General features: G+C 40.5%; 1 protein-coding gene across 13 annotated transcripts in view; it reads right to left on the reverse strand.

Moving 5' to 3' along the window:
• The window catches only part of LOC147014075 (sushi domain-containing protein 3-like), a 106,159-nt gene that overhangs the window by 10,537 nt on the left and 73,481 nt on the right, over window positions 1-22,141 (reverse strand). For 7 of the 13 annotated variants that reach the window (XM_085851718.1, XM_085851720.1, XM_085851714.1 and 4 more), the window contains 3 exons: window positions 12,493-12,687; window positions 3,894-4,047; window positions 752-834 (listed from right to left, as the gene is read on the reverse strand). In XM_085851718.1, the coding sequence (XP_085707844.1) occupies window positions 752-834; window positions 3,894-4,047; window positions 12,493-12,687 (432 nt within the window). Of the gene's footprint in view, window positions 1-751; window positions 835-3,893; window positions 4,048-10,974; window positions 12,126-12,492; window positions 12,688-22,141 lie in introns of those variants that run through there. The other 6 variants (XR_015050631.1, XR_015050632.1, XM_085851719.1 and 3 more) reach the window with 3 other exon arrangements.

Here is a 22,141-nt window from a genome sequence, read left to right on the forward strand (position 1 = left end):
AATTGATTTAACAATCACATTACAGGAGTCATTTGTTATCGCCAAACATTGTGGAACAATGCTTCTTCATTACTGGCTTTCATCACTTCTTTCAAACCTTGGTTCATCCATCAGCTCTTAAGTCACCCAACTTTTTCAACACAAACGCATTTGGGTTTTTGTACTTTGAATTTTATTTTAAACAATTGTTTTTCAACTCATGCAAGGATACATTTCATGGATATGTGACCATGACATGGAAAAAAGGCAAGTTATTTGCATTGATTAGGAAAATAGTTCGGCCTACTAACGATATTGATAAAAGTAACAAGTTGTAGATTCAATATGGCTGAGGATGAACTTGGTCCTGGCCACTTGTATGCAATATTTTTAAACAGGGAGTGACTTACATCTTACAACTGTTGCATTGGCATTTCACATGCAGGCCCTCAGGTGCATGTTAAGCTGGTTGTCTCATCTGCTACCATTACCTGGTGAACCGGTACGTGAATGCTATGGTGTCCTCCGTGAGGAGAAGGTGAGTTATTTCCGGAACCCTGACCAAATTACAAATTCCTGCCCAAATAATCTTCAGTCCATTCTTAGGCCTGGCCAACCAGTTTGTGAAAGACTTGGGCCATAAACCTTCCCCAGCCAACCCCACACGAAGGGTGGAATAATTGTAGCCAGCAAAGAAATAGTAGCCATTGTAGTAGTTAAACATGCTTTGTGGGGAAAGCGGGGTTAGGAGGAGGTGGTGGGTGGTTGTTACCTCCAGCATGCTGGTATACTGTGCTGGTATCGCAGGAGGTGGTGGGTGGTAGACGGAGGTAATATTTTTTCCCGTCTGTTTGTCTGTGAGCAGGATATATCAAAACGTTATGGACAGCTTCGGATGAAACTTGGTGGACAGGTTTGGTGTGTGACAAGGATTATTTGATTCAATTTTTGATGAAGATCTGAATTCGTATCCAGATATGAGAATTTTGAAAAAGTTTTAAGTGATTATTCACCATTGAGAGATAGGACCAAAAACGATATATAGCATGATATTTTAAAAAGTTGTGGACAGGTTATGACAAAACTTGGTGAATGAGTCGGCTAGGTGACAAGAACAAGCTGATTAAATTGTGGAGCTATGCACTCTATCAAGTGCCGTTCTCGTTTCCTTCAGTTATACTATGGCCCTGCAGTTGGGCTCCTGTTGTCGAGCCATGGTCTAAATTCCTGTCCTGTTGCACAGATTTTCCCCTTTCTGTTATTGTGACTAAGTCCTCATTACCTTCTGCTTCTCGAGAAGTGTGGAGTTCCAGTTCCTCTTGTGGGGCTGCACTGATTGCTTTCTGTCCCTCCATCTGCTATGCACCTCCATCGCAGCCTGTTGAGTACTCTTGTTTTGAAAAATTTTCCTGTGGACTTTCATCTTTAGTGTGTCATGTTCTTCCATTGTGGTGGAAGTTCACCATTTGTTGGTGACCATTTACTTCTTATTGCCTCTTTCACTTGTTCTCTTAATTTTCTTTCTCTGTGAATGTATTCTGTTGAGTTATTGTTGCTTTCATTGAATTTAGTGTTGTTCTCCCAATGTGGCCATTATAATGGCCGTGTTTTTAGAATAGCCACTCCCACATGTTTGCACTTTCTTATCTTAAGCCCTTTTTCGTCGGGCGTATTCCATGACCCACGGAGTTATACTCTTTTTGTTTTGTCCTTTTTTTCTTATTTTGTTCAATTATTTGTTCTGGTGGTGTGTTATGCCTGGTATTGATCAATGGTTAGGGTGGTGGGCTTGGGATCCTATGATCCTGAGTTCAAATCCCACTTGGCTGTTGAATTAATACGAGGTGGAGTTGAATGCTTGTCATCCTTCTGAGGTTGGCAAAATGAGTGCCAGCTTGCTGGTATCCTGTGTCGGAGTGGTGACCCATCCAGGACTGTGCCCAATAGCCAAGGAGACTGCTTAGGCAGCACCAATGCTCTGCACAGAGTATGGTCCCAATGGATGGATGGATTTGTTCTGGGTCCATTTCTCTCCTTCCTTCAGCTGCTTGTTGTCTGGCTTTGTTAGTTATTGCCCTTATTCTATTTTTGATAGGTATTTGTGGACTGCTGATGCTACAATGATAACAATGATAAACTTATTAAATTGGGACTGTTTCCACTTTGACAGATAATTTTGGCTTCTTCAGTTGGTACATGAAATGTTCTCTTTTTCATGCAGTCCCAATCCCATGCCTCAGAATACGTTTTCCAGTAGAGGATAGTCTCCTTCTCTATGCTCCAGCTCACCTCCAGCTTACTTAAGCATCTTCTGTTCATCCGAAGGTTCATTCTTTTGGTTTTAGGAAAAGTGACACCTCTTCAGCTTTTTTGCTTCAGTGCAGAGCTCTGCCTCATAGTGAGGTTGAGATCTTTCATCTCACTGGAGAAGGTGCAGTCTTTATTCTTTTTGGCATACATTCTGACAGCTCGGTGTGGCCCAACAGACTTAGGTCTCATCCTTCAAAGGGTCTGTGTCCCTTTGTTGTCTTTTTGCAATGGTTTACCATCATTGTTGGGTAAAGTTTGGTTACAGCCAGTCATATGGCTTTCCCCCAAGGAGTCATGTGGCCCCAGCAGCATGTCAGAGATCACCAATGGCACTCTGGAGGGTTGTGTCAAGAAGGTGAAAGACTACAGATCTATACACTTACTCACGAGCTATCTCTTCACTGGTGAGCTGAATAGCTTGCTTTCCACTTGGGATCACCCACAGGGGGAGGTGGGAGGAGGAGGGGGGAGCATGTACAACCCCAAAGCCCTGTAAACTGTAATGAGGAGAAGAGGAGATTGGGACCATACTCTGTGCAGAGCGTTGGTGCTGCTTAAGCAGTCTCCTTGGCTATTGGGCACAATCCTGGACGGGTCGCCACTCCGACACAGTATACCAGCATGCTGGCACTCATTTCGCCGGAAGGATGACAGGCACAGTTAACCCCACCTGGTATTAATTCAACAGCTGAGCGGGATTTGAACTCAGAACCCTTGGATCCAAAGCCCGCCACCCTCACCATTAAGCCAACACCAGGCATAAACTGTTATGGCAGCACCCATATGCTCTGCACTTTCATTATGCTTGTGATAAAACTTTGCTCACACCAACACTGAAGATATTTGCATGGCTATGAAAATACATTTTTCACAGGAATGAAATACATTTTGGTTTTTAAAAAGGAAGTATAATATAATACAGCTAAATAAAAAATACATATATTGAGTAAAATTTTTTTTTACAGTATTGATGTTATCTCCTCCTCTAAATACATTATAGTATGTACAACAGCTGATTGATAAAGAAAACCTTCCAAATATACACTAACTTTATCATAACAATTAAATCTCTTCGATTAGGTTTGCAATGTGTGGGCAACACTGCCTTTTCACAGGTAACAATTGGCGGCCATTTAAAGTTGTCCGAAATGCACGTACGAGTCAACTACAAAGTGTGGACTGGCATCAAATAAAGACGAAATTCGACAAGGAGAGGTAGGCAGATTACCTCCCACTGAATATCATTGGTGAAACAGCTGGGTTTTTTAATAACAATGTGATAGTGTCTTGATAATCTCGAAGAAGACAAAGTCTATTTCGAGGAACTTGGAACACAAACCTCAAAGACTACTGCCTTCAGCTGGATTTCAAGCCACAGATTCTGGCATGCTAGCTAGCCCAGTGGAAACTCACCATGGGGGATACCATATACAAAGAATGAATGTTATAGTGTATATTATACTGATGGAGATTTAGAAATTAAATAACATAGCCCAAAACCCAGGCTTTGCATCACAATAGTCATCCCCTTTATGCATCAATTTTCACTGTTTTAGTGCAAATGAGACCATAATGTACTGTAAGTGCTTTTTAAAGAAACATACCTTCTCCGATTGATTCCTTTTATGGTATTCGTTTGATATTTCTTCAAGCATTTGTTTAAACAACAGTTCAAGAAGAAAAGCGACAGAAGCAAAATGACTGCTCCGCTGATCAGCGCAATCAACATAGCTATCTCAAATTTCTTTTCTTCATTTTCTGAAAAAGCATACATTTTAATGCTGTGATTGCCACACGTATAACATGCAGTAAAATAGCGATGAATTTTGCTAGAAATCTTACAACACAATCTCTTCAACTTTCCCCGTCACTATTCAGACTCCGGTTAACAACTAACACACCTTTCCTGATGGCTCGCCTTCTCAAGCATACATTAACAACTTTATATATTTGCTTTGCATAGAACATTACATACCATATATACAGTTTATGAATGCACGATTGGGGAATATTATCCTAATGTTCTGCATTGCTCCAAACAATTCAGCAAAGTTGGTTTAGTGACATTTAATCTCCTCAGTTTCGATAATAATAGATCATGCAGCTTTAATAATGTAAAAATCTGCACTTTGTGCAGACCAACACATGGTTGCAAGTGTATATTTTTTTTCAATTTCTACTTCAAAACAACATTTCCTTCAAGAAAAGTGACATAGTATGCAAAAGATGTTTAAAGGGGGTTTCAAAAAGATTGATACAACTTTGACTTCTTGACATTTCTTTGTTTTTTGACCTATATCGTTTTCCTTTTCAGGGTTTGGTGGTGTTATCGTGGTATTTGTTCCCCGGGATTTCGAGCTCCGTAGCTCAACTATGCCATTGACAGTGAAGCAGAAGACGAAAGTGGTGGTTCTGTGGTATGAGACTAAATTGTACGTAGACACTCGCCGGAGGTTCTGCTGGGAATATGACCTCAGAACACGTGATGGACCCACAAATTGTGCTGCTCAACGTACTGTGAAACATTTTTAGCACAAGGGTACAGTGCACAACCAGAGCAAGGGCAACAGTGGCAGGCCAGCATCAGTATCCAAGAGTCAAGCCAACATCCCATACAGGATTCTGCAGTACATCTAGGCATCAAAGCAACATCAGTCTGGTGTATCCTCACGAAGGAACTGAGCTTTTCCCATACATCATCTCTATTAAGCATAAACTGAGTCAAGATGACATGAGAAGGAGACTTGATATGTGCAATTGTCTCAGTGACAGGATGGAGCCATACCCAAACTGGATCACCCCGATCTGGTTTGGTGATGAAGCCCATTTCCAATTGAATGGTGCCATTAACAACCACAACAACATTTTCTGGGGGGCAGATCCAACTGAGGATATCACTGAGAGGTACCTGAAAGGGCCGAAGGTCACATGCTTCTGCGCCTTCAATGCTAGATGGGGAACGCTATAGGGCCTTACTGGTTTGGGAAGACAACAGCAGGATGGTGACAATCAACGGTGAGTGCTATCGGGCCATGCCCTCATTGCCTTGGGTACTGCTCATGACTGGGCACACCGTAGCCCAGACTTGAACCCTCTGGACTACTGGTTCTGGAGAGCTGCCAAGGGCTCTGTCTATGGCAACTGCCCTGCCACACTGGATGATCTGAAGCAAGAGGTATCAGACTACTTCCAGGCAGTGCTACATGAGACCTTCAGGAAAGTTGGACAGAACTTTGGAGTCAGGATCAATGCCTGTCTGAACACACATCGAGAACATCAATTCGGGGCACAAGAGGAGGGGCACATATCGAGAACATCAATTACAAGGATTTTGCGTAAATGCCAATTTCAGACCTTGGACTCTCACTAACTCAAGCAGTAACTTACTGCAAGCAATCTTAAGGCCCGGTCACACCTTGACGTTTTAGCCAGCGATGGCAACGTGTTAAAATTTATGTAAAACGCTGGCTTACGTTGAACTTTTGATGTTTTTTTTTTAAAGATTCGGACGTATTCATAGCGACTTGGTCTTATGTATAACGCATTGGTAACGGACACAGAACGTTTCGTTGTGTTATAGATAACTTATACCAACGAATGCTGAACCTGTTGTCGGCCTACACAACCGATGCCCAACGATAGCCTAACTCAGGCATAGCGCGTTGCACGCATCGCCGACGATGTCGTGATGTAGCCTATTAAAAGGCTGACGCACAACGATTCGAATCATAACTGCCGTAGAAATGGAAGGGTCAAAATCGCGATCACACCTTGGCGATCTTGCCAGCGTATGCCGACGTAACAAAAAGTGTGTCTAAAACGTTGGGGCACGTCGAATACGGTATGGGTATGTTTGGTATGCGTGAGTAGAACGCTAAATACGCTATCATAAGTCGTAGTAAGTAGAGTACGTCAAGAAATTTTGAACATGTTCAAAATTTTACGACGTACTCGGCGTATGACACATGTTCCGCATGCGATGAGGATAAGTTTTACACACGATATGTGGACGCTTACACACGTCCACAAAGGCTACTTATAAGCTACTCATAAGTCGAAACACGTCGCGGTAATGTCTTTTTTTACGCGAAACTTATTTCTAACTTATGTTTGACGTGCTTTGAACCAATTCTTTACGTAGCCCCAACACACATCGACGTATGTAGACGTATTCCAATGACGTCTTCCGGTCGACAAAAAAAAATAAATGAACGTGTTTCTAGGTTACAACTGCCATATAAAGACGTGTTCCCAGCGGTTTTGGGAATTGGTATATAAAAATGGTGTTCATAAAAGGGAACCCAACAGTGTTTTCGAGTCCTTTTTGAGTCGATGTCCATGTCAGCAGTAACAGTAACAGTATCAGTATCAGTATCAGTATTACTATTAGTATTAGTAGTAGTTTGTTCATGTTGGCAGTAGTAGGTGGGTGTGAGGGGGAGGGTGTGGGTTATGATGGATCGTCCTTGCGTCCGCGTGTCCACGGGTAGGTTCATAGGCTGCCACTCAACGATTTAAATGGCTGCATCTCCACTATTGAAAGTAGACGCTTGCGCTCAACAATTGGATTTTTTTTTACACTCAACGACTTTTAAACGGTACCACTCAGCTAGTTTCATTGTTTACAATGAACGATTTAAATTGCTGTCACTCGCCTTTGTTTTTTTTTTTCTTTATTTATTTTTTTTGACGCTGGGGTTTGGAAATTTGAAACGTTTCTTCTGAACGTGTGAAAACGCTCAAACTCGACTATTTTAAATAGACGCTGCCGATGGACAATTCGAATCATAGCCAAGCTAGACATCGGAGTGTGAACATCCTCGTCATGCCGAAGAAAAGTTTGAAGAATGCTGCAAATAAGTGTCCTGGCCGTGGCCGTGGACGATGATGCAAGGACGATCCATTATACCGACGTCTTTCAGCCTATGAGTAACTTAAAAGTAACGTCTGTCGACGTGTGGCAACGATCGCGTAACGTGCCAACAACACGTTAATCATAGGTAGGAAATAAGTTTCGGGTACTCTAAACATTACCTCGGCGTGTCTCAACTTATGATTAACTTACAAGTAGCATGTGTTGATGTCTGTCAACGATCGCAGACCGTGCCTACAACTTGTGGCCAGCGTAGCGGAACGTGTGAGTCATACGCCGGCATACGTCGTGAAATTTCAAGCATGAAAAAATTTGAGGACAACCGAAAAGTACAACGTTTAAAGCCAACGTAAAACGACGTATGGCAACGTACTACGACGTATGCCAGCGTGCTCTCAATGTTATCAAAACTTACCCATAACGTATTCAACGTGTGCCAGCGTTTTAGAAAAAAAAATCAAAAATCGGCATACGTTGGCTAAAACGTCAAGGTGTGACCGGGCCTTTACTAGCAATCAATGGTAGAAAATACCATGTCATAGGCTTTCAAGAAATGTTTGGTTCATGTTCCTGAGGTTTCTGTTGCAAATAAACTTTTAAAGTTGCACTTTTTGAAACACCCTGTAAATGGCTGAAGGAGGCCGAGTCCCAAAAAGCATAGCTTGTCATGGGAACGCCTTTACACATACAGGTGATATTCAAAACAAACTGTGAAACAAAATCAAATGGAATAATAAATAATAACTAGTAAATAATGAATGGAGGTTTCATTTCCATACTCTGTGGAAGGGTAAGTAAAAAAATTAAATAATAATTCACCTTTGTGTAATATCTGTACTAATCAGTATAGAGACTAAAGCTTCTGGTGAAATGCATTAAACGACACATACCATCATTTTAAAAATATATATATATATATCATAATCCCCACTCTTTCTTTTCTTTTTTCTTTTTACAGAATCTAAGGCTCATAGTGGAGCTGCCACCCACACACATTTCACATACATAGACATGCAGATGAATACATAGGACACAACACAGGGCTGTTAGACAAGACAAACAGCCACTGAGCATGCCGTCACTTACTAGGGCACTATGGGTACGAGCAACATCACAACAATGGCACCGCCTTTCTCACCCCACTCAGTGGGGCATTTCCTAAGGAGGAATTTCCTCCCTGTAGATGCATACCCGTGGGGATTGTCCATGCTCTATCCTTTTAAATGCTGAACGTCAAGCAAAGAACCAGTACGTACCATTTTTAAAGTCATTGGTATGACTCAGCCAGGGTTTGAACCGCCAGCCTCTCAGCCTCGGAAGGGATGCTCTAACTGTTACACCACCAACTCTGGTCAAATTAAATCTTCTATTTAGGTATGTGTTGAATGATATTTCTCTTTTAATGAAGTCTTCAGTTCTGTGTTGAATGATCGTTTGTAATTTCTTGCTGACATGTGAAATCAAGGCAATGCTTGGGCTATTTGAACATTCTCTTGAATCCCCTTTCTTTGGCAATGGTATGTAGACCGAATGCTTTCACCTTTTGGGCCACACCATCCTGCTCCAGATCTGTGTGCAAATACTGTAGCTGTCAAAATTTTGATTACCTCCTCCCCAACGACCTGAAATAGTTTGACTGGAACTTTCGCACTTGGACCTATTTCATTTGCCGGCTCTTTCATGGCTCTACGTACCTGACATTCCATCACTACTGGTTCTTGCTCATATTCTCTTTCTTCGAAGGTTGCCATCATCTCTTTAGTCAGATTTTTTTTCCTTTCCTACTCTTAAGAAACCAATCCTCGACCGACATTTTCTGGTCATCTCTGATCTTTTCAAAAAGATATCTTGTTTTTTCCTGCTCTGTTGTCACTTTCTAACTCTTTGCATGCTTCTTTGATTTATATATATATATATATATATATATATATATATATATATATATATATATATATATATATATATATATATATATATTTAGAGTCAAGGCTCGTATAATAGCTAGAACACAGAACGGATCAACACATAGCAGACCAAAAGTAACAGCAGAAAGAGAGGGGGGAATGCCAACAGCAGGGCCGAGGGAGAAAATATACAGAGATGGCAGCTTATCGACCGCAAGGCTACCTTCACTGGGCAGAACACATTTTCGTCGGCTTTCATGAGAAGCGTGTGTTCCATGAATTGAACATGAATGCGAGACCTACGGTATACTACCGATATGTGGACAACACCTTTGCAATCTTCAAGACTCCTACCGCCTGCACTGACTTTCTCGTACATCTCAATGCTCTCCATCCTGCATTAAAGTTTATGTTTGAGATCGAGCAGTCAAATGTACTTCCCTTTCTAGATGTGTTAGTCGAGAAGACCGAGGATGGATTCTTGACGACAATCTAACGCAAGGCTACCTTCACTGGGCAATACACACGGTGGGACTCCTTCAGCTCAACACGCAACAAGATTGCCCTCATGAATACCATTGTTAATAGAGCGTGGGCCATCTGTTTGCCATGTCGACTTGCTGCTGAAATTGAGTGCATGAAAACCATTCTCCAGGCAATGGCCACCCTGAGCGACTCATCTGTGGGTTCATACAGCGCAAAACTGCCAATCGGTCTGAGGACATCATATTTGGACCAGAAAAGTGTCTGGTTCATCTTAAGCTGCCTTGGAGAGGTTAAAATCTCTCAACAGTTTGAACAACAGGTGAAACGGTCAGTTTCACAATGTTACAACTCTGTTTCTACGAGAGTGATTTTTACGACCCACAAATTGCTCTCCTCAGTCCAAAAAGATGTGCTCCCAACCATAAAACTGAACAATGTTATTTATCAACTTCAGTGCCGGTGTGATGCCAGGTACGTAGGTCGCACATCACTCAGACTGGAGGATCGGATCAAGCAGCACATTCCATTGGCAATCCGGAACAACTTGGAAACGGGTCAAACACAACCATCCTGTACGTGTAAGACCCCGACAAGAATGCTTGCTCAAAGTGATTCTGCCATTGGTTAGCACCTCCTGAACAATCCCGAATGTGCCCAGGACTATCACGCTGAACGGTTCCAGATTGTGGCACGCACACCACTGAAGCACATTTACGTGTTCTCGAAGCCACATTTATACACACACGAGCTCCTGTTCTTTGCAAACAAAGAGCATGTGCAAAAACTGCACCTGTTCTGACCTGGATCCATGGGAAAATGTGAGGTCACGGGTTCCCTCAGTGCCTCAAGGCCATGAAGTGTATGTTCGTGTCTAACAGTCAAAAGAACCAATCACAAACTGTCTGAACAAATAAATTGTTATATTTTGTGTCTGCATATCCAGTATTTTGGAGTGTGGCCTGACGAACTGCAAGACGAAAAGCTTTGACAATGTCTGTTCTTTTTTTATTCTGTTTTCAAATTTTGTACTACCAAATGCTTGTGTGTGTGTGTGTGTGTGTGTGTATATATATATATATATATATATATATATATATATATATATATATATATATATATATATATATATATATATATATATATATATATATATATATATATATATATATATATATATATATATATATATATATATATATACATATATATATATATATATATATATATATATATATATATATATATATACATATATACATATATATATATATATATACATATATATACATATATACATATATACATATATATACATATATACATATATACATATATATATATATATATATATATATATATATACATATATATACATATATATATATATATATATATATATATATATATATATATATATATACATATATATATATACACACACACACACACGAGGTCCGTCTAAAAAGAAATGGGACTGACTTCACAGAAATTTTATTCCAAAAAATATATTGAAATTACAGCTTGTCCCCTTCAAAATAGTTTCCCTCCAGTCTCACACACTTGTCCATCCTCTTCTTCCACGCTTCGATGCATCCCTGGAAGGCTTCTTCTGGAATCCTCCGGAGCTCCGTCGTCACGGCCCTTTTGATGGCCTCCACATCAGGAAATCGGGTTTCCTTGATCACCCCCTTGAGCTTGGGGAATAGGAAAAAATCACAAGCGGCCAATTCTGGCAAATATGGGGGTTGCTCCAGAGTTGGCACGTTCCTCTCTGTCAGAAACTGTCGGATGCTCAGGGCACTGTGAGCAGGGGTGTTATCATGGTGGAGCATCCAGGCGTTGTTCTCCCACAGATCGCTCCTCTTGTCCCGGACTGATCTCATGAGGCGCTGGAGGATCTCCTTGTACACATATTGATTCACTGTTTGACCCTGTGGTAGAAACTCCAAGTGGACAATGCCCTTGTTGTCATAAAACACGATGAGCATCACCTTGACCTTCGACTTTGACATCCTTGCTTTCTTTGGTCTTGGTGATGCCGGACTTTTCCACTGACGACTCTGCCGTTTGGTATCTGGATCATATTCAAATATCCACAATTCATTGCCAGTAATGACTCTCCCGAGCAGGTCTGGATCGTCCTCGAAGCGCTCGATAATGTCTTGACAGACAGTGACTGCTGTTTCTGGTCTGTGGACAACATCCTGGGGACCATCTTTACGCACATCTTGCGCATTTCGAGATTTTCAGTGATGATGCTCCAGACAGTGTCCTTGTTGATGGAAAGTTCCACAGCAATCATCTGCACCACGAGTCGATGATCTGCGCGCACCATCTGCTTCACACGCTTGATGTTGTCAGCCGTTCGGCTCGTTGAAGGTCTTCCACACCGTGGATCATCTTCAACCTCCTCCCGTCCCTCTTTGAACCTCTTGTGCCATTCAAATGCACGTGTACGTGACATCGTTTCTTCCCCCGTATGTTTTGCCAAGCTTGGCAAGAAACTTCAGATTGGCTCTCTGCTCACGACTCATAGCACGACGACTCAGACCAGACAACGTGTAAAGCACGACCTGTAAAAAATCACACAATGAGCGCAGTCAACCATCACCAATTATATATATTGCTGGAATGTTGCGAAAGACTGTGACGCAACCCGTTCATTCAAGTTGTGTAAGTGGAGCACACAGCAGCCTCAGTCCCGTTACTTTTTAGATGGACCACGTATATGTGTGTATGTATATATATATATATATATATATATATATATATATATATATATATATATATATATATATATATATATATACACATCAATAACATGCGTCGATTCGATGCTATTGAATGATGTCTGTGTAACAGATCTGAGTGACCAAATCCCAGACATATAATTTCTCACACAATTTTCCTCCGTCGAGCCCATGGACAAGCAAGCAATACCTTGGCATGTGGGAGCGCTGGAGTTCCACCGAGGTAACGTGCTACCCTCTACCAGGAAGCACTGGACCCTTTTGTTCCCAACGAGATGGAAACCTGGATCACAATGGAAAACCAACACCGGGTTCTTTTCATATCCCGAAAGCACGTTGTGCACGGAACCGTGCAAAGGTGCTTCCAACGGCCCACAGCCAGGATCTGTAAATACAAAGTGTAAATGGAAATCCACACAATTAAACACAAAGGGTTCATATACATATGACGTACGCCAAAATGGTTAACATCCTCCTCCTCCTCCTTTCTCAGTTCCCAGAGGCGGATCCAGCTTTCCAGGCTCTGTCTTCCATAAGGACATGATTTGAAGTATTCCTTGAAATAATTTTTTTTTTTTTTACAACATCACGTGCATTATAACAAAAAACGTCTTAATATCGTAATTATAGCACATGATTTTTCAAATACTGTACAATAATGTTGTTAATACGAACTCAGTACAGTATTAAACACTACTTGAACATGTGAGCCTCAAAATACACCGGGGGTGTGTTCCCTTAACAAGCGGCTTGTTTACCGCTTGCCAAGCAGCTTGCTTGATTCAAAGCACTCAAGCAGGCACTCCGACGGAACGGAGCGCTCGGCAACATTTAACAACATGGCGATCTCCACGAAAACAATGCTATTGTGGTACTCGAGCAAATGCTGTCTGGGCCATCGGTTTCAGGTTTACTCGATCCTTTTGTGAAAACTTCCACAAACAAATGTATTGTGTTCGGAGCGGCTACAGAGGACGAGGAAGAGAGAAAGGAAGATGAAGAAATGGGGGAGTCACAAGGAGGAGTCCTCTGCTGGGGGGTTTCTATGGACCCCCCCACTGTGCATTTTTGGGGAGGGGTTTTGCATGTTTGTAGAACTTTAAGAATTAGGATGAAAAGTTGAAGTAACAATAATACTAGCAGAGTACCCACCCTCTGGGTGGGTTGAGTTTGCACATTACTTGATGAAAAAAACTATGGTCTAGATATTGCAAGAAGACTCTCTTGATGTTTGTGTGTTGTGTGCTTAAAGGTGTCTGCTGTCTAAAGGGTCTTAAAAGGTCCACAGCATCAGAAAATCATGTTTAGTTTAATGAATAGAAATGGCTTCGGTTCACTCGAATCGTTGTTCTTTTCTTGCATAAATATCTTGAAACGAAGATTTTAATGTTATTTGGTGCCTTTTTAACGCTTGATTGGCCTCTGGTTCCCGTGACGTCATAGCGACGTCATATCGTGACCTCTGGTTCCCCTCCCGTGACGTCATATCGACCTCTGGTTCAAACATGTACGGTCTGACAGCACCTTCTACATAATGATTTGGACTGTCGTCATAATCTGAGGATTTTTGATAAGAAAATTTTTCGTCAAATTAACATTCTGACGAGTCTGAAGCGAGTTGTGCGGCCCATTATCCATTGAGTGTTGACAATCTTTCCCTTGATTACGTCATGACAGTATATCTTGACTTTTTTATGGACGGTACCGACAGGTTTGAATTTTTAACTGTAACACTTTCAAATATTATTAAAATTAAAAACCACATTCAGTTGTTTATTTATTACTTAAAAATCAATAAAATCACATCACAAAAATTATTTATTTATTTCTGATTCTGTGGACCTTTAAGGTTCTAAGGACTGTAAGAGGTTAAAGGGGTCCAAAGGGTCTACAAGGCATCTATAAGGTGCTTAAGGGTTCTAAAGGTCTAAAGGGTATATTCCAATCATAGTTAGGGTCTAAAAGGGTCAAAGGAGTTTAAAGGGGTGTCCAGATTTATGGGGTGTAAGCGGTCTAAAATGATCTAAAATGTCTAAGCGATCCGAAGGGGCTAAAAGGTCAAAAGGATCAAGGGTCTAAAGTGTCTAAAAAGGTCTAAAGGATATGTTCAAATTGTAGTTATGGGTCTAAATGGGTCTAACGGGGTCTACATGCAATGTAGGGTCTAAAGGGGTATAAAGGTCAAAGCTCTAAGGAGTCTCAGTGGTCGAAAGGGTCTGAAGGTCCGACAGAGTCTTAAGGTTTCTCAAGGCAAAAGGTCTAAGCTCTAAGGGGTCCAGAGTGCAAAGGTCTGAAGGGGTCTAAGGGATCTAAAAGGTCTAAAGGGGTCTATGCATGGAAAGGAGCGAAACAAATCTAAAGGTCAAAGGGTATAAAGGCTTTTAAAAGGTCTTAGGGGTCTAACAGTTCTAAAATATTGTTACAGTTGTGGAAATTCACAGAACACCATTCAGGTTTCCCAGAGATCAGTTATGTCGATAAGTGAGTGTTCAGATTAGATTTCCCCACCGATGTCTAAAGGAATTATTCGTGTAGCCGGGCTGTGATCTTTGAGTCAGCCATTATTCTTTTGCTATCTTTATTTTGGAACAACCACTACTTCAACAACCACATCCACCTTTCAACAACCACGCCATCCCCACCACAGCGCTAACCACACTGCAACAACAACATCTCAACAACTCCCACCCCGATATCCATCAGAACGAGTAAATAGAAATGACGGTAGGAAAACAACAACTGAGCCCAGCCGAGCTCTGTTGGAATTTTCCCTCACCAGGGCGAAAGGAAAGAATGTCCGTGATCGGGCCAAAAGAGCGGGCCGAGCCAAACCCCCCTGGAATGTCCCCCCCGCCCCCCTCCCCCGCGCACCGCGAAGGGAGGGGCGAGGAACCGGGGTGATAAAAGGTCGGGCTGAAACGCCAATAAGTCGGTCTGGGTTCGCCGTGGAGTTGAGTGGAGGTCTGGGTTCGCCGTGGAGTTGAGTGGAAGTCTGGGAGCAGAGTCGAGCTGCAATCGTCTGCAGTCTGGGAGTTGCAATCTGGGAGTGCAGCGGAGTCTGTCAGCGAGTGGAAAGAGAGTCCCTCTGCATGGTCTCTCTCTCTCTCTCTCTCTTTGGTCGACGGAGGCGCCGGTGGAGCCGGAGAGGAGTCGCCAGCCGGATCGCCGTTGAAGGCACGGGTGGAGTGCAGCGGATTGCGGGCAGGGCCACCGAGGGTCGCCGAACCAGGGCCCGGCGAGTCACCACGAGGGTGACAGGTAACCAGCACGGCCTCTTGGAGCTCTTGCGGTCTCCACAGCTCTGTGAACTATTAAAGACCCACGAGGTCCAGTTCTGCCCTTCCCTTTCCTGGGGTTTATTTGAATGAATGTTGTGGCGCCATGTCCGTCAAGTAGTGAACTGTTAAGTGCATGTACATAAATAATAGAATGGTTGTAGTTCTTTGTCTTGCTCGTTCCTGCATGGCTTTATTCACTGCATGATTGCATACGTGTTTGATTGCATATGTGTTTGATTGCATACGTGCATGATTGCATACGTGTTTGAGTGCATACGTGTGTAACAAATAAATGTCCTTGTATGAATGTTGACCTGTTCGTTGCGTCCTTTCCCTCAATTGAGCTGCCGTATTGCGTTCGGGATATTAGCTGGCTTTTAAATAGCCGATAAAGTAATCGGATCCGGCGGGGCTTGGCGATATCCACCGCTCGGCAAATCGCATACGGAGCGAGCTGCTTAAGCAGCTCGTTTCCGAGCAGGTCCTGTTGAGGTGTAAATCCCCGGCATTTCTGTCTGCGCGCATACTTAGGTAAATCGACAATTCGGCGATCGGACCCTGTCGCGCGTGGACAGAATAGTTGGCTGATTTACGGTGCGATTAAAAACACACCCGTAGCTGGATTTCGGCATTGATCCGAAAGCTGTGACTAGGTTTACCACGTCCGGTGGGCGCGCGGCTGCGATTAGTTAAAAGCGGTCGCTCGCACGCCGGAGTGGCGGAAATCTACAGCAATATGTAAAGGGATCAAAATGGGTTTGAAGAGTCTCAAGGGGTCGAAATGGTTTGCAGGTCTCAGGGGTCAAAAAGGAGTGAAGGTCGAAAGGATATAAAATGTCCAAAGGGTCTATAGAGGTTTAAAGGGGTCTAAAGGGTCTAATGGATTCAAAGGGGTCTAAATCAGGGGTTCCCAACCTTTTTTTTTTTTACTGGGGTACCATTTCACATGTTCGTGGTCCCACCGAGTACCACTGTACCAAAATTCACCGAAAATAGTGTTTATTTGCGATACAGATACGACAATAGGGAGTTAAAAATACTAACAATTCACAACTATGACATTGAGCAATCTGATCTGAACAAAAGAATGATACAGTAAGTACCTATTTGATTGTGTAAAATGTCCAGTCAATGGGATGGTTGAGCCTGAGTAGGGTAAGAATACTGATTCTGGCTCACTTTTCCCCATGTAAATGAATGGGGGATTTTCAGCGATTCATATTTTTTTTCCCTAAAAATAAACCCCCCTTTTTATCCCAAGGTATATTTATTTGTCTCCCCTTTTAACTTGGAGGTTGAACCTCATTGAATTGAACACCTGGGGGTTGAACAGCTCACTCATTGAACCTATAAAGATTTGTTCATTCTCAAATTCCTTCAATAGTTTAATTTTCTTTGCACAATAATCCCCATCTAAAATATTGACAAACAAAACATTTGAATCTTTATATTTTTTAAGATACCCCTTTTGTGCCATTACGAAATGATAAACTTCTCTTAATGCTCTTGTTTGACCACCTCCTGAGCCACAGGTTATTTTTTGTTAAGCCCCGCCCACTTTTCTTTAAGCCCCGCCCACTTTTGTTAAGCCCCGCCCACTTTCCACAAGGTATTCAATAAGCCCCGCCCACTTTTCTTTAAGCCCCGCCCACTTTTGCTAAGCCCCGCCCACTTTTCATAAGGTATTTTTTCTAAGCCACGCCCACTTTTCCTAAGCCCCGCCCACTTTTGCTAAGCTCCGCCCACTTTTCATAAGGTATTTTTTCTAAGCCACGCCCACTTTTCCTAAGCCCCGCCCACTTTTGCTAAGCTCCGCCCACTTTTCATAAGGTATTTTTTCTAAGCCACGCCCACTTTTCCTAAGCTCCGCCTACTTTTGCTAAGCCCCGCCCACTCTTACATCATTTCCAGTTCATCTCTGACTCACAAAGAAATCACTAGAAAATTACAGGATGTTATGGTTTTGAAAAATTTCCCAATGAAGGCTTGCCTAGGCTTGCCCAGGGAATTTCCAAAGGAAACCACACCCACCAGTCTTTCTCTATAAAAGCTTCAAACCCAGGCTCCATTTTAAACATTTGTTCTTGCTGGCAATGGTGTTCTGTGTGCTTGTCTCGAACTCTCTGTCTTGTATGGAACTAAACCTTCAAGTTGATGAACTGGATTCAAACCTCTTATCTATTGAGGTAAGATTTTTTATTTTCCTATTTTCAAACTTTGATTGAAGCATACTCATTTAATAATTAAATAACTTAATTAATACATTATTATTTTCTCTCACAGGAAATTGTGTCTGAAATACGAAATGAAAATACTGTTTTTGCTACAACTTGGGGCGAAATTGTTGGCTTGGTTGAAGACCTTATGAGCGACCAAGACCCACAGAACGAGTTCGTCCTTGATGACCCAACCAAAGAGTTATACCTTGGAGACCAGCAAAATCCTGAAAAAGAGTTTTACAGCAATAGTACTCATTGTGAGTTATCAAGACAATACCCACTGAACAAGTTATACCTTGATGAGCCAGAATACAAGTTTTACCTTGGAGACTCACAAATTTTGAAAAAATCAAGAAATGAGTTCTGCCTTGATGGTTTAAATAACTACCTTGGAGACTCAGGAAAAGGGTTCTGCCAAGATGGTTCTAAATATGGGGCCTACCTTGGAGACTCACAAATTTTGAAAAATCAGTAAATGAGTTCTGCCTTGATGGTTTAAATAACTACCTTGGAGACTCAGGAAAAGGGTTCTGCCAAGATGGTTCTAAATATGGGTCCTACCTTGGAGACTCACAAATTTTGAAAAATCAGTAAATGAGTTATCCTTAAGAGACTTTGTAAGTTGGTTTTACTTTGAATACTTGAAATGTGGGTTCTGGATTGATAACTCACAATGTGATACATATCTTGGAAACTCAACGGGAATGTGGTTATACCTTGAAGACTTGGAAAGTTGGGTTTATGTTGAACACTTGAAACTTTTTTGGGGGCTTTTATTTATTTATTTATTTATTTATTATTATTATTATTTTATTTATTTATATTTTGGAGACTTTTGGAGTTGCTATCACTCTTTGGGATCTAAACCTATCGATGTAGTTCTTTGTCGGATGGTGCTTGATGGGAGCAAGATCAAGAAAGTTCTGGGAAGAAAGTGCAGGCTTACTCCCCCTTTTTACGTCATCAAACCTGAAAGCCTTAAAAGACAGAATTGGAAGAAAAAAAAAAAAAAACGTAAAATATATATATATAGGTGGAAATCTCATTTTGAAAAAGACTGTGTTGGGTGAGGATTGAGTTGGGGTTGAGATTTTGAATGTGAGGGTTGGGGTTGAGATTTTGAATGTGAGGGTTGGGACACACACACATACACACCAACAAACAAAGTTAAGCCTTGACTTCAGTTGAGGATTCTGTGTTTGGGGTTCACAGATGTAAGAACGTCCACCCCTTGACACACATTATATACTGTTATACACCTCGGACTTGGCCCTCGAGTGTCCACAACGGTGTATAGTAGGAGGGAGTGAAGCGCCAACCTATTGCTCCCATTGCACACACACACACACAAACAAAAGTTAAGCCTTGACTATTCAGTTGAGGATTCTGTGTTTGGGGTTCACAGATGTAAGAACGTCCACCCCTTGACACACATTATATACTGTTATACACCTCGGACTTGGCCCTCGAGTGTCCACAAAGGTGTATTATCTGCTTAGTTTTGTCTTTTGTAATTCCTGTGAATAAAATGAACCTAAAATCTCTTCCCCTTCCAAATCATATATTTTATAAGTCCAAGGAACTGTATCTATTACATCAACAATTTTAAAAAGTTCTTTCGTCCATCGTTCAGTAAAACCCTTTTCAAAATGAGATTTCCACCTATATATTCTTACGATATCACCAACTTTGAACTTAGGTTTTCTGACATTAATCTCTTTTTCATATTTTAATTTTGTAAATGTTTCTGATGGCTTCATATTCGTTGACGTGTGAATCGTGTCATTATACTTATCCACAATATCCTGAATAAAAGATGACCATTGTTGTGAACCGAGTTGTGTGAATTTTTTATATAGTCTCTCTTTTAAGGTACGATTAAAACGTTCAACAACAACTGCCTTCCCTTCATTAAAGGTACTGTATAATGTAATACTGTTATTTTTAGAAAATTCATAAATGTCTTGTTATAAAACTCTCTACCCTCATCAGTCCACAATTTCTTAGGTTTTCTCTTACTTTTATTAAATATCTGTTGAAAAGCTAACATAAGAGTATTACCTGTTTTGTTTTTTAAAGGGACAACCCACGCATATCTACTCCTCAAATCAATAACGGTTAAAGCATACTTGTACCCCTTATCATTATTGAGTTCAATCAAATCAGCAGACCAGATATAATCAACATCCTTGGAATAAACTTTCCTTCTCTGAAACTTTGTGAATATTGGTTTATGTAATTCATCAGCTAATTGCTCTTCAGTCTTAATGGCATCATTAGAGCCTATAAGTTTTTTGAATTTCCAAGTCCAAGTTTCAATTTAGCACTAATCATCTTCTTCACGATGAACCTATCAACTTTTTCTCTCAAGGTTGGATTTTGTATCAGAGACAAATTATACAACATTTCTCTATCGGCTTCATGCTTTTCTTCCAACGTTGTGGTATTCCCATAATCAATATCGTGTCTCATGCACACTTCATCAACTCTATTGATTGGTTTACTCCAGGATTTAGGATTGTCTGCCTCATCTAATCTTTTATCCAAGTTTGTGCCTGGACCACAGAAAGAATACCCTGGAAGATGTAATTCCCCTGGTATTCCAGTAGTTGTAAATTTACTTCCTGATAAAAACTTTTGTATATCTCCTCCGAGTTTGTGTTTGGAGATAAATTGATTTTTTTGAACCACACACCGAACATATACCTTTTTGTATAACCCTGTTATTTTTACTTTTAATATATGAAATATTTTTAGTATTAGTTTTCTTTTTACATTTGAGACAATAACTCATTTATTTATGAGAAAAATTTCTGCAGAGTGCAAAAACCTTTTTAGTTTCCAACATGCACATTTGAATCTTAATTTTTAAAACATAAAGAATCCTTAGAAATGCCTTCACTCTCTCCTCCATTTATTTAAGAAAAAACTTGAATTAAAATGAATAGCTTGACGATGCTAATAGTTTTGTTGAAAGTATTGCAAATAGACTTGTTAATTCTTTGTATTCCTTCCTGGTGGGATGAGTTATTTTCTTTAATACCTCTATTCTTTTTTGAATCTCACTGGTTTCCATATTTTGATATTTATTTATTCTCTCTCTTTCCTCCCTCTCTCTCTTCTCTCTTTCCTCCCTCTCTCTATTCTCTCTTTCCTCCTTCTCTCTCTTCTCCTTTTCCTCCTTCTCTCTCTTCTCTCTTTCCTCCCTCTCTCTATTCTCTCTTTCCTCCTTCTCTCTCTCCTCCTTCTCCTTTTCCTCCTCTTCCCTCTCTTCTTCAACTCCTTCCTCATCCCTTACTATACTTGAATCGTTTACACCCCATAGAATATTATACATATATTCACCAGGATTTCTTGTTATTCCTGTATCCAAAATAATTTTTTTTACAACAGGAAACCAATAAAATTTCTTTTGAATTTCTAAAAGAGCCTTACCTTTTCTTAACCTTATAATTTTTTCATTATTTAACATTCTAATTAAATCTAAAGTTGTCGGTTTATCAACATCAGCATAATGCCAATCTTTTATTGAAAATACCTCATTCTTATGTTGTAGAACATATTTATTAAAATACCGAATACCCTTTTCTTGAAGGTATGCTTGGACACAGAAATGATAATTTTCTTGAAGCCTTCTTGCTGTCATTTATGTATTAGAAATATATGTTAGAATAATATTATGGCACGAAACACCTCCCCATCTTCCCATAGTTAAATCATTTTGTATTTCCTTACTTATTATATATAATCCTGTTTTTTCTGTTTTCATGAGATAAACAAGGGCAAAACCATTATTATATTTACCCTTATTAAATTCTTTTATTTGTTGTTTACTAATCGTGGCTCCACAAAACTCATTCTCGATACCAAGTGGATAATATTCTTCCTTACGAGACTGATTTAATTGTTCCAGGTCTTCGAGGTTAATTTTAAATGACCAATTATACCCTAAATCATTCATATCATACCCCCATTGTTCTATTCTCATACAAACGATACGCCCTTCTTTATAAAAATTTATTTTAATTTGAACTGTGAATTCTGTATGACCTGGAGATAATATCAACACTTCTGTATCTTTAGAATACACAGCCGTTTTATTTAAGTATATATATTGTGATAAATCGCTTAATCTCACCAAGTCATTCGCGTCAGTCGGGCTTGGATAATTTTTTAATTTATAAGCATTTTTCATGTTAATATTTTTGTTTATATTATATTTATGTCGTTCAGCCTGTGCCTTTGTGTAATAATTTGATAAATCAATATCCAGTTCTTGAGATACACCAAAGATAGAACCATCTTTACCAACATAAGTCATTTATATTAGATTAAAAATAAT

This window comes from Eptatretus burgeri, chromosome 13 (genome assembly GCF_056783735.1).
Source record: "Eptatretus burgeri isolate ZD-2024b chromosome 13, Ebu_testis_v1, whole genome shotgun sequence".
Classification (NCBI taxonomy): Eukaryota; Metazoa; Chordata; class Myxini; order Myxiniformes; family Myxinidae; genus Eptatretus; species Eptatretus burgeri.